Here is a 13,354-nt window from a genome sequence, read left to right on the forward strand (position 1 = left end):
TGGATAAACCACTTTGATACAGTTCTAGGAAGAAACTGGGAGACAGGCACTCACTGGTAGATGTGTAAACTGGTTCAATTTCTATGGATGCAGTCTGGTAATACTGCTCTTTTTTCAAACTTAACAAACTTATGTACCACTTAAAAAGTGCCAGGCACTACACTAGGCACTTTACAAATACTATTTGATTCTTGAGGCACATTGTAAAAATGGTGGCAGGGATTCCCTTCACTGTATCCCTGCATCCCTGACCTTGGAGAGTCCCCTCCCACACAGATTCTGAGCTTGACTCTTGCTTTGGTCAATGGAACAGCAGCAAATGCGACACAAGCAGAGGCTTGAAAAGTGCTTGAGCTCTGCCCTCCTGTGCTACTCTATGGAACTCTGAGACCACCATGTGAAGAAGCCTGAGCTAGGCTACTGAAGCATGAGAGATTGCATGCTGTCCCAAATGAGTCCCCGAAGACCAACACATCTGTCAAGCACCAGACATGTGAGTGAGGCCATCCTAGACTGTCTGGCCTTCAGCAGATCTACAAGCTAACCACAGAAGCAGAACCAGAAGAGTCACTCAACCAACCCACAGATTTGAGAGCCAAGTAAAATGGTTATTTTTTTAAGCCATGATGATTTGGAGTGATTTGTTGTACAACACAAACTGATAGAATCCTCGTAACAATCCTATTAGGTAGCTACCATTATTATCCCTATTTTGTAAATAAAGCAACTGAGGCAAAGAGGGGTTAAGTGACTTTCATGACATGTAAATGGCAGAGCCAAGACTCAACTCCAAGCAATCTGTCTACAGGTCTGTGCTCCTAACTCCTACACTATGTTGCTTTACCTACTAAAAATACAAGTATTCACATCACTTGACCCAGAAATTCCACTGCAATTTATCATGCAAATATGCTTGCACACATGCAAAATCATGAATATATAAGATTATTCACTGCAACATTGTTGATAACAGCAAAATACCAGAAAAAAAATTCTAGTGCAGGCACACCTCGGTTTAGTGTACTTCCCTTTATTGAACTTCACAGATACTGTCTCTTTTACTAATTGAAGGCTTGTGGCAACCCTGTGACCAGCAAGTCTATCTGCACCATTTTCCAACAGTATACGCTCATTTCATGTCTTTGGGACACATTTTAGTAATTCTCCCAATATTTCAACCTTTTTTATTATTACTGTATCTGTTAAGGTGATTTGTGACCACTGGTCTTTAATAATACTGTTGTGATTGTTTCAGGGCACCACGAACCGTACCCACATACAATGGTAAACTTACTGTATAAATGTTGAGCATATCCTGACAGCTCTACCCACCAACTCTTCCTCTCTCCCTCTTTCCTTGGGCTTCTCCATTCCGAGACACAACGATATTGAAATCAGGCCAATTAATAACCTTACGATGGCCTCTGAGTATTAAACTAAATGGAAGAGTTGTCCACCTCTCACTTTAAATCAAAAGCTAGAAATGATTAAGCTTAGTGAGGAAGGCATACTGACAGCTGAGATAGGCCAAAAGCCAGGCTTGTTGCACTGACTGGTCAGCCAAGTAGTAAATGCAAAGGAAAAGTTCTTGAAGGAAATTAAAAGTGCTACTCCAGTGAACACATGAATAATAAGAAAGTAAAACAGCCTCATCGCTGAAGGGGAGAAAGTTTTAGCAGTCTGGATAGAAGATCAAACCAGTCATAATTCCCTAAGCCAAAACCTAATCCAGGGCAAGGTGCTAACTCTCTTTAATTCTATGAAGGCTGAAAGAGGAGAGGAAGCTGCAGAATAAAAGTTTGAAGCTGGCATAGGTTGGTTCATGAGATTTAAGGAACAAAGCTGTCTCTGTAACATAAAAGTGCAGGGTGAGGCAGCAAGTGCTGATGGAGAAGCTGTAGCAAGTTATCCGGAGGATGTAGCTAAGATCAATCATGAAGATGACTACACTGAATAACAGATTTTCAGTGTAGACCAAACAGCCTTATATTGGAAGAAGATGTCAACCAGGACTTACATAGCTAGAGATGAGAAGTCAGTGCCTGGCTTCATAGCTTCAAAAGACAGGTTGACTCTCCTGTTAGGGACTAATATAGCTAGTGATATTAAGTTGAAGCCAATGCTCATTTACCATTCTGAAAATCCTTGGGCTCTTAAGAATTATGCTAAATCGACTTTGCCTGTGTTCTATAAACAGAGCCACAAAGCCTGGATGATAGCACATCTGTTTACATCATGGCTTACTGAATATTTTAAGCCCACTGTTGAGACCTACTGCTCAGAAAAAAAAAAAAAAAAGATTCTTTCAAAGTATTAATGCACATTGACAAGGCACTTAGTCACCCAATATCTCTGACGGAAATATCCAAGGAGATTGATGTTGTTTTTGTGCCTGCTAATACAACATCCATTCTTCAGGCCATGGGTCAAGAAGCAATTTCAACTTTCAAGTCTTATGACGTAAGAATACATTTTGTAATGTCATGGCTGCCATAGTGATTCCCCTGATGGCAAAATAAATTGAAAAACTTCTGGAATGGATTCACCGTTTTTACATGCCATTAACAACATTCTTAATATGAACATTTACGATGTCAATATTAACAGGAGTCTGGAAGATGGGTCCAACTCTTATGAATGACTTTGAGAGGTTCAAGACTTCAGTGGAGGAAGGAACTGCACTGGAAACAGCAAGAGAACCAGAATTAGAAGTGGAGTCTGAAGATGCGACTGAATTGCTGCAATCTCATAAAATTTGAATGGATGAGGCTTCTTATGAATGAGTAAAGAAACCAGGAGTTGTTTCATCTCAAGAAACCACTTCTTTACTCATTCATAAGAAGCCGTGACATTGTTGAAATAACAACAAAGAATTAGAATTAGAATAATGTTAGTTGATAACACAGGCAGGATTTGAGAGCATTGACTCCAATTTTCAAAGAAGTTCTACTATAGGGAAAATGCTATCAAACAACATCACATGCTACAGAGAAATCTTTCATGAAAGGAAGAGTCAATCAATGCAGCAAATTTCATTGTTGTTTTATTTTAAGAAATTGCCACAGTCACCCCAACCTTCAGCAACCACCCTGTTCTAGTCAGTCAGCAGCCTTCAACACTGAGGCAAGACCCTCCAACAGCAAAAAGATTATGACTCACTGAAAGCTCAGACAATTGTTGGCATTTTTTAGCAATAAAGTATTTTTATTTAAAATATATACAGTGTACTTTTTTAAACAATGCAATTGTATACTTAATAGACTATAGTGTAGTGTGAACATAACTTTTATATGCACTATGAAACTACAAAATTGTTTGATTCACTTTATTTAGATATTCACTTTATTGGGATGGTCTGGAATCAAACCTGCAACATCTTCGAGTTATGCCCGTATATTGACATAAAGGTTTCCCATTTACAGCTATAAAGAGAACTTGGGGCTGGGCGCAGAGGACCCACACCTGTAATCCCAGCACTTGGGGAGGCCAATATGGGAGGATTCCTTGAGCCAAGGAGAGTTCAAGACCAATCTGGGCAACAGAGTGAGACTCCATCTCTACAAATAAAAAAAATTAGCCAGGTGTGATGGTGCATGCCTGGAGTACCAGCTACTCTGGAGGCAGAGGTGGGAGGATCACTTGAGCACAGAAGGTTAAGGCTGCAGTGAGGTAGGATTGCGCCACTGCACTGCAGCCTGGGAAACAGAGCAAGACTCTGTCTCAAAAAAAAAAATAACATATAGATATATACATACACACACATATATAAATAAAGAGACCTTCATAAATCTATAAATACCAATCTTGTTGTATGAGAGAAAAAGTGTGGTGAAGAAGAGTGTACTTATATGCTACCATTTGTGCTTTTAAAAACAAAAAGTATGAATATATCACTGCTGATATATGCATAGATTATTTCTAGAGGGATAGAAGAGATGAGTTAACATCAATTGCTTCTAGGAAGAGGAACTAGCTATCTGGGCAACAGAATAGGAAGGCTCATTTTCGTTGTAAGCTTTCGATATCTTTTAAATTTTACACGATGTAAATGTATCACCTATTAATTTTTAACTTAAAAGGTTGTTATGAAAATGAAGGAAGACAGTAGATGCCTGGCTCAAAGAAAATAATCAATAAATAGTAGCTACCAGCCTGGACAACATAATGAGATCTCGTCATTACAGAAAATAAAAAAATGAGGCAGGAGGATCGCTTGAGCCCAGAAGGTGGAGGCTGCAGTGAGCTGTGAGGGTGCCACCGCACTGCCACCTGGGTGAGAGAGCGAAACCCTGCCTCAAAAAAAAAAAAAAAAAGTAGCTATCATTATAATTATTCTCCCACCACTGCTTTCTAACTTTTTCTAACACAAATAATTTTTTAAAGCAACCAATCCTCTGTAACTCCTGGCTTGCATGGAAAGAGCTCATTTTGGATTCAAAAATAATGAAGGAAATATGAAGGAGCTATGTGAAGAGGTGAAAGAAGACCCAACCATGGGGTTCTCTGGTGTTCAAAGTCCTAGGCAGCACAGTACACACCACATCAGCCTTTTGTAGGAGCCCATTTGGGCTACTACAATCAAATCCCATAGACTGGATGACTTTAAACAACAAAAATGTGTTTCTCAGAGCTCTGGAGACTGGAAAGTCCAAGATCACGGCCCCAGCAGATTCAGTGTCTGGTGAGGGCCCAAGTTCTGGTTCGGAGATGGTGTCTCCTCACATCATGGAAGGGGCAAGGTAGCTCTCTGCGGCCTCCTTTATAAGCTTCTGCCCTTGTAACCTGATCACCTCCCAAAGACCCACCTTTTTTTTCTCTCTCTCTTTTTTTGAGACGGAGTCTCACTCTGTTGCCCAGACAGGAGTGCAGTGGAGCGATCTTGGCTCACTGTAAGCTCCGCCTCCCAGGTTCATGCCATTCTCCTGCCTCAGGCTCCGGAGTAGCTGGGACTACAGGCGCCTGCCACCACGCCCAGCTAATTTTTTTGTATTTTTAGTAGAAACGGGGTTTCACCGTGTTAGCCAGGATGGTCTCAATCTCCTGACCTCGTGATCCGCCTGCCTCAGCCTCCCAGAGTGCTGGGATTACAGGCATGAGCCAGAGACCCATCCCTTAACACCATCACCTTGAGGGTTAGGATTTCAACATATTAACTGCAGGGACCACATTCAGACCACAGCCTCTCTCTTCAGAGGAACCCAAATACTGGGCATCTTCTGTGCTCCTGCTCTGTACATTCCTTACGCACCTTCTCTTTCACTCAAGGACACCAAATGAAAGTAATTACTTTTGATTCTAATAGTCTCTGCACACTCTCTATCTGCAGCTACTGATCTGCAACAGTTGAAGGGTTGCCACATGCATCTGCCAAACTGCCAAATTATATGCTTCTCCAGAACCAGACAGGGTCTGGGGCAGAAACAAAAAGTTTGTAGGCAACAGAGTATAATGTCAAGAGCCAGGGCTTTGGAGTCCAGCAAACCTGGGCACAAATCCTGCTCTATTTTCTTCACAGCACTCATCACCATCTGAAATGACGAATTCGTACATTTGTTTACTACTTTATTATCTGATTTCTCAGTTTGAATGTGGCCTCCAAGAGAACAAGGCTTTTGTATGTCATGTTCCTCAGAGTATTCCTAGAGCGCCTGCACATAGTAGGTGCTTAATACACATATCTTATGGAGGTGGGGGCTGGGGATTTAAAATGCAGATTGCCAAGCTCCAGTTTCAGAGATTCTGACTCATTAGGTTTGAAACAGAGCCTAGGAATCTGCATTTGCAACAAGCATCCATCTTTTCCATCCTAAGGCAGGTAGCAGACAGATCACATGTTAAGATACTCTGGTCAATGCCCTCCATTTCCAAATCGTGATTCTCCCTCTAACACGCACGACTACGGATCCCATTCAGGCTCTTTTCTTTAATTACCCTGGGGCACTGAGGGTAAAAGGAGGTTGCTGGCCCCTGAATTTGGAGTTCAAACAAGTAACCTCATCACGGCCAGTTTCCATTTCTGCTGCATGCGAAAGTAGCTGGCCAGCCTGGCTGGAAACCTGTTCTCCGCAGAAACACCTGAGCAGGTCTGGACTAGCTCCAAAAGTATAAGCCAGGTGAATTTCCGTATCAGCTCACTGAGAACTTTCCAGGGGCAGCTGGGGCCAATTCACACTTGCTGTATACTCCCTCCAAAGACACCCCACTCAACACACACACACAGAACACTTAATTCTGGTACCACCAGCAAAAAGAGGCCCGAGTTCCCTTGGAAGCGACCCAGCCGCTGACAGGCAGAAATCTCTGAAAGGGCCACTCAGGTGACCAAAGCAATAGGCGCCTACCTACCTTACAAGTCAACCCCAACCTAGAGAAATGCATGGACTCTGGTGGCAGAGTCTTATTCCGTTTTTGTTTTCTTGGTTTTTTTGTTCTGTTTTGTTTTGGTTTTCTTCCATTTCTTCTTAGCCTTGGCTTTTCAGAAAACACCCCTCCATCCCTTCCTTGGCGCCTAAACTGTCCTCAGGGTGGCCTTAGGAGGTCTGGGACAATGTGGAGGGTACCTAATGGGATTTCCTTAAGTTTCCTCTACTGCTTTTCCGCACTATTAAATGCCGAGATCTTGTATTTGATTAAAGCACCTTCCATTTCCAAAGTTAAAATACAAAACGGCACACCGGGTCTGATAACTTACAAAATCGCCAGCCCTTCGTGTTAATCAACTTCCCCAGACAAGTAAGATCAAGCTGCACTAGGGCCTGCGCTCTCTCCGGGGCTGACAGTAAGCAGCACCAGTCCCCCAAGCTGTCCCTGGAGGTGGAAGAGCCCCTGCAGCTGAGCCTGTTTGTTCTTCGTTTTTCCACAGGCGCCTTGGCTGGAGGGTGGGGGTGAGCGCGCGGCCCCCAACACCTGCCGGGAAAGCAGCAGCCGCAGACCCCCAGGGCGCCCCAGGCCAGGAGCTGCGCGCCATCGGCGGGTGGTGCCTGGGGGAGTCTCGCGCCTTCCAATCGCCAGAGTGCCGGCATCCTTCCTCTCCCCAACCCCAGCCCCGGCCTCGACCTGTCGCCCACCTGGCCCGGACCTGGGGCTGGCTCCTTCTCTGGGGTGTGCGCCGAGGGAGCCCCACCGACGCCCAGCAGAGCTGCCCGGGCTTCCAAGGAAGGACCCGGGCGCTGGGCCGAAGGCAGCCGGGCGGGCGTGAGGGGCGCCGGAGAAGTGGCTCGCCCGCAGGCGGGGGGCGGAGCCCCGGGGCAGCCCACCTCGCAGACGCCGGCCCAGGGCTCCGACGTGCGGGCGCAACCTCGAAGAGTGCAGGCCCGGGGCTCCCGCGGCGCCCCTTCCCCTCCCCAGTCCCCTACGGGCGTCCCCGCTCCCCGCCGACGTCCGGCCCCGCCGCGCCCTCACCCTTCCCGCCGCGAGGGCCCCGCCGCACGCTCCTGCCCCCGCGCCCCGGGGCGACGGCTCACTCACCCTCCGCATGGTGTCGGGGCCGTCCGGGCTGGACTCGGCGACTTGAGCACGAGAAGGGCTGGGCGGGAGGCGACGCTCGGCCGACCGGGAGCTCCGCGCTGCCCCCGCCTGCACACGCCTGCGCCGCGGCCTCAGAGTCGACGGGGGCGGGGCGGGGGCGCGCTGGCCGCGGGGTCCCCTGGGCTCTACCCGGGCTGCGGCGGCGGCGCGGAGCCGGCCAGGGCGCGCTGAGCTCGCGGAGCCCCTGGGCCCCGGGGCCCTTCTGCCCCAGTCGCGTCGTCCCCGCCTCCTCGGGCCGCTTCGCCCCTCTACTCTTCCTCAAGTTCCCGCCCCACCGAGAGCGGAGCGGGTCTCCGATGCCTGTCCCGCAACCCCCAGAACTCAACTGGAGAACCTTAGGGGTGAACGGTGGGCCCACCCTGCGGGGACCCCAAGTTTGCGGAGCAAGAGGGGATTGGCGGTGAGCGCAGATGGCAATTCTCACCCGCCTTAAAAGTACCACCTTAAAATCCTCCCCATAGGATGGGAAGGTGGCCCGCTAATGTCCGTTCCTACTCTTAGTTTTCTTTTTAAATTTTCAGACAGGGTCTGGATCTGTCCCCAGGCTGAGCGCAGGGGCGCGATCTCGGCTCACTGCAGCCTTGAACTCCCAGGATCAAGCGATCCTCCCACCTCAGCCTCCCCAGTAGCTGGGACCACAAGAGCGCGCTCCACTACGCCTGGCTAATTTTTGTATTTTTATTCTTTTATAGAAACAGTGTCTCACAATTTTGCCCAGGCTGGTCTCAAAATCCTGGCCTCAAGCTATCCTCCAGCCTCGGCCTCCCAAAGTGCTGGGATGAGAGGCGTGAGCCACCTCGCCGGCCTTTTCCATTCCTTAGATGCTGCGATTGTTTTTTGAAAGTCCTGAGCATTCATAAAGCTTTGCAGGGAAGGGTGGGAAGAGAGTTAAGAGTGGTAAACAGCAGGTCCACCGGGGGCTGGAGGAAACACCGTGGAACAGAGACGGCCTGGTGTCATTCAGGTGAAGGCGCTCGGCAGGGGAAGGGGTCTGCATCCCCATTCCAGCGAAACCCACGGGTTTTCCTAGCAACCCCCTCTGCGTGCACAGCTTTCTCTTCACAATCGACCTCCACCCCCACTTTTCCAAACAACACGGAAGCCCATCCCCAAATGCTAATGCTTCTGGGGGGAAAAAATGAGAAGGGGGAAAAAATATATTCCCCAGATCATGAAAACACTGCGCACCCTTGAGCCCAGAATGCAGCATCTAAATCCGCAAGAACAGGATGGAATGATATGGGAAGGTCTTCCAGGAAGAAATCTGATTTTATTCTGCTTCAACTGCTGAACAAAGTAAATCAAATAGCACGGAACTCAAGGCAGCCTGAATTTTGTGTAGAAAAAATATCTCTTGTTTGTCAAAGGATCTTTTGAAAAGCATCCAAGGACGCTTGTGTTTTCAAAGCGGCTGTGACAGGTATGCAGGCAGACAGCAGTGGGAATGCAAAGGCTTGTGCCGGGTAAACACTTCTCTTGAGTGTTTCAGCTTTGGCATTGCCTTTATGCCAGTTATTCCGGCAGATCACCGCTGTCAAAGAAATACCTTTATAATTTTCTAACATCGATTGAGTGTCAGCAGCACTAAAGAGACCATAATATTACACAAACTACCTTAATGATCTAATGAATAAAAACATTTTGTCTGGATTTCTCTTTGGTGCCTAACAGCACAGATAGGGGAAGGAGTGACTGATGTGTGAGGGGAAAATGTAAGAAATGACAATTAATGACACTTGCTATGTCACTTTTTTACTTTATCTTATGATCTGTATACAGTGGGTTTTTTCCTCCCTGGATATGAATCTCTTCTGATTGAGCTCTTGTGTTTTTGCCTTTCTTTGGGAAAATAACAATGTTAGTAAATGTCCTTCTGAGCCATACCTGTGTTATCATTTCAATCCACACAACTCTATGAAGTACGTACTGTGATATTATGGTTTTTTAGAGGGAGATACTCCAGCTCAGAAAGGGCAGGTAATTTGCCCAAGATCACACAGCTTGTTAGTGGCACAGCCTGGATTTCAACTAAGGCAGTCTGACACGAGGGCCCTCTCACTTAATGCCCATGCAATACTGCCCTCCTCTGCTTCATAGAAAACGTGCAACTGTGTAAAGGTGTTCCTGGAAGTAAAAACATGAGCTTTTGTCACAGATTAGTCACTTGATATCTCTGAGCCTTAGCTTCCTCATCTGTAAAATGATGACTTGGACAAAATAGATGCATTAAAGGCCTAGCCAGAAGTAAAGTTGAAGATTTAGAGTATTACTATCTGAGTATTAAAGTATCAGTATTCTTGCTCAGCATTGTAAGAAATCTTAACCTGGAGGTACAGTGTTAGCCACTTCATTGGTTTCTGTGATCTCACCACAGCCCCTTGTTTTAACACTGCCTGTGCTGCTTTCTACAACAGCACCTCTTCCTGCTCCCTCTAATTAATACTCTTTGCTTTGCAAATGTGATATCTAATCGAATTAATGTTCTTCTTTTTTTCCTTTGAGACGGAGTCTCGCTCTGTTGTGCCCAGTCTGGAGTGCAGTGGCACAATCTCGGATCACTGCAACTTCTGTCTCCCAGGTTCAAGCAATTCTCCCGCTTCAGTGTCCCAAGTAGCTGGCATTACAGGCGCCCGCCACCACACCAGCTAATTTTTTGTAGTTTTTAGTAGAGGCAGGATTTCACCATATTGGCAAGGCTGGTCTTGAACTTCCGACCTCAGGTGATCCACCCACCTTGGCCTCCCAAAGTGGTGGGATTACAGACATGAGCCACCGAGCCCGCCCTAATGTTCATTTCTTACTAAACTTGAGTAAGACTCCTGGTGTGGGGAGGGGGGGTCAGTTTCAGTTAAGTAGTTGTTAGGATGATCTTGAAGCATTAGTTAGCCTGAATCATTTTTAAGTTCCCTTCAGAAACCAAGACTGTTATTTAACGATACCAAATAAATGACAACATGTCAGTCGCTAATGGAACACAGTCACACCGGCCATCTATGGAAATCCTCATGTTTCCAATGCTCTCATTAACTACCCTGAAGAATCAATTTAAAAGTAAAACTAGATTGAATCAGATTTTCCCCTTTTTTATTCCAGGGGGAGGGGGAAAGTTCTTTGTTTTTTTCATATGTTTAAAGAATCTTCAAAATACTTTAATGATAGAGTTGTCTGTTTCATATTATCATGTCTCCATTAGCCTTCTAAACTCAGCCATATTATTTGTTTCCTTGCAAATCATCTAATGTTTGAGAACACTGTGTTTTTCCCTTTTTTCTTAATTGTTTAACAACATTTCCACCAGTCACAAACAACACTGTTTTTTGTTTGTTTGTTTTTTGAGACAGTGTTTTGCTCTTGTCACCTAGGCTGGAGTGCATTAGCACCATCTCAGCTCACTGCAACTTCCATATCCCAGATTCAAGTGATTCTCCTGCCTCAGCCTCCCGAGTAGCTGGGATTACAGGCACCCACGATCACACCCAGCTAATTTTTGAACTTTTAGTAGAGACGGGGTTTCACCATGTTGGCTAGACTGGTCTCGAACTCCTGACCTCAGGTGATCCACATGCCTCAGCCTCCCAAAGTGCTGGGATTACAAGCATGAGCCACTGTGCCTGGCCTATTCAGCCATCTTGATCTGCAGGCTGGATTCACAGGTCTTCATCTTAATACAGTAGGAAGTATACTAGCATTAGGAGGTCAAGCTTACTTCTTTCATTACTTATTAAGGTAGATAGGCATTTGATATAAAACTGAACAAAAAGGAACTAGTTTACAATTTTACATAAATAGTAAAAGAGAAATAACAATAATTTCTTCTTTTTGTAGATAAGAAATGTTATCAATTAGCATAATTTCTTACCAGTCTGTCATCCTCCATTTAGAAAAGCATTAGTAATTAAATGTTGTTTTCCTTTACCATGTTCCTAAATATGAATCCTTCATAAGGCATCTATTAAATACCTACTATGGGGGGTATACATTATTGATTAAATCAGTCCAAATTTCCCTGAGAGAGACCAAGAATAATTTCAAGGAAACATGTATCACAGCTACATGCATTGAGTACTTTATATGTTACAGGCACTGTGAAAAGTCATGTATCAATCTGTTTCATCCTCACAAAACTCTGCAAGATTATTGTTAATATCTTCTCCATATGATAGACTATTATTGAGACGAAACAACTTGCCAAAGGCTGCATGTTTAATTAGTGACACACGTCTAGCCCAATTCTGACTCCAGAACCCAAGAGATTGAGTAGCAATAGGTGGATGTTAATGTATCACACAGACTCTTCTCTCTCCAGAATTTCTTCAAAGTGGTGAAAATGTGAGCCAAGAATTTTATATCCACTAAAACTGACTTTCAAGCATTTATACTAGAATAGAATGACATTAGTTAAGAAAGAATTCTTAAAGGAGATGAGTTTTTAGCTTGAAAAAATATAAGATTTGAATGGGAAGAGAGAAGAATATTCTTTTTTCAGCCTCTCAAGTAGCTGGGACTATAGGTGCATGCTGCCACACCTATCTCTACAATTCTTTTTGTTTGTTTTTTAGAGATGGGGTCTTGCTATGTTGCCCAGGCTGGTCTCAAATTCCTAGCCTCAAGTGATCTCCCCACCTAGCCCTCCCAAAGTGCTGAGATTACAGGCATGAGCCACCATGCCCAGCAAGAATATTCTTCAAAGGGTGCAGTGGAATGAGCCACAATGTAGAGGTGGTGAGTCAATAAACCATTCTTAGGGAACCCTGGGATGTGTGACTTGTTAATTTTTATTTTTTATTCCAATATCACAGTTACTTAAGGATATTCTGGGTCCTTTACTTTGCTGTAGAAGGTTTGCATGGTTGCTATGCTATTTCTTTTCTTGCCCTTGCCAAGGCCTGTTCAACTTCTCTGAACCACAATTTAGGGGCTTGACATTCTATTGATCTTTTTCTTTTTCTTCTTCTTCTTGTGGCCTGAAGATACAGGGTAGAGTGGGAAAGAACTTACCTAGAGCTGTGTGTTGCCTTTGTCATAGGAATTTAGTTTTCTTCTTTCTTCTAAGGCTCTGTGCCAGAGTTCACCCCTTAGTGGATATTTAAAAAGACAAAATTCACCCAGACTTGCACCCCTTAGTGCTACTTATGTATTTAATTCCATGCTCCTTTTTAGTCTTTGTCGAAATGCATCTGCAATCTATTTACATAGCTATCTCTCCTGCTAGGCACTGAACTCCTTTAAAGAAGGGACTATCTCAATTCTTACATCTCCATGGTCTATCCCAAAATAGGTGTGCTTAGTACCTGTTTAATAAATGAATGAATGATGTTCAAACTATATTATAGTCTGCTGTTATCCCTTGATTAATGTTCCCTATATTTTACATAGCCTTAATAATTACCTTTATTGGCTGCTCAATATCCACATCTCAGTGATATATTATCGTTTAACCATCCCCTCATGTTGCCATTTGCATTGTTTCTACTCCTTTGATTGAGCCCGGGAGTTCAAGACTGGCCTGGGAAACAGTGCAACTCCATCTCTGTAAAGAATACAAAAATTAGCCAGGCGTGGTGGCACGCACCTGTAGTCTCAGCTACTCAGGAGGCTGAAACAGGAGAATCATCCGAGCTCGGGGAGGTTGAGACTGCAGTGAGCCAAGATCACACCACTGCACTCAAGCCTGAATGATAGAGCGAGACCCCATCTCAAAAATAAAATAAAATACTTCTTTGAAATTCCCTTGAGTTAGTAAGTAGGGATCTGACTTCATATTAAGAAGAATTTGGAGGATGAGAATGTGATCATGGTAGATTAAATGGCCTAGAGGTAGGAAGAC

At 44.8% G+C, this 13,354-nt stretch overlaps 1 protein-coding gene across 1 annotated transcript in view; it reads right to left on the bottom strand.

Moving 5' to 3' along the window:
- Window positions 1-7,574, bottom strand: part of TMCC3 (transmembrane and coiled-coil domain family 3) — a 310,576-nt gene extending 303,002 nt beyond the window's left edge. Inside the window, exon 1 of the mRNA XM_009181433.4 lies at window positions 7,468-7,574. Coding sequence (XP_009179697.1) covers window positions 7,468-7,476 — 9 coding nt within the window. The 5' untranslated portion in view covers window positions 7,477-7,574. The remainder of the gene's footprint in view (window positions 1-7,467) is intronic.
- Window positions 7,575-13,354: the final 5,780 nt, after the last annotated feature.

This window comes from Papio anubis, chromosome 9 (genome assembly GCF_008728515.1).
Source record: "Papio anubis isolate 15944 chromosome 9, Panubis1.0, whole genome shotgun sequence".
In the NCBI taxonomy this organism is placed as follows: Eukaryota; Metazoa; Chordata; class Mammalia; order Primates; family Cercopithecidae; genus Papio; species Papio anubis.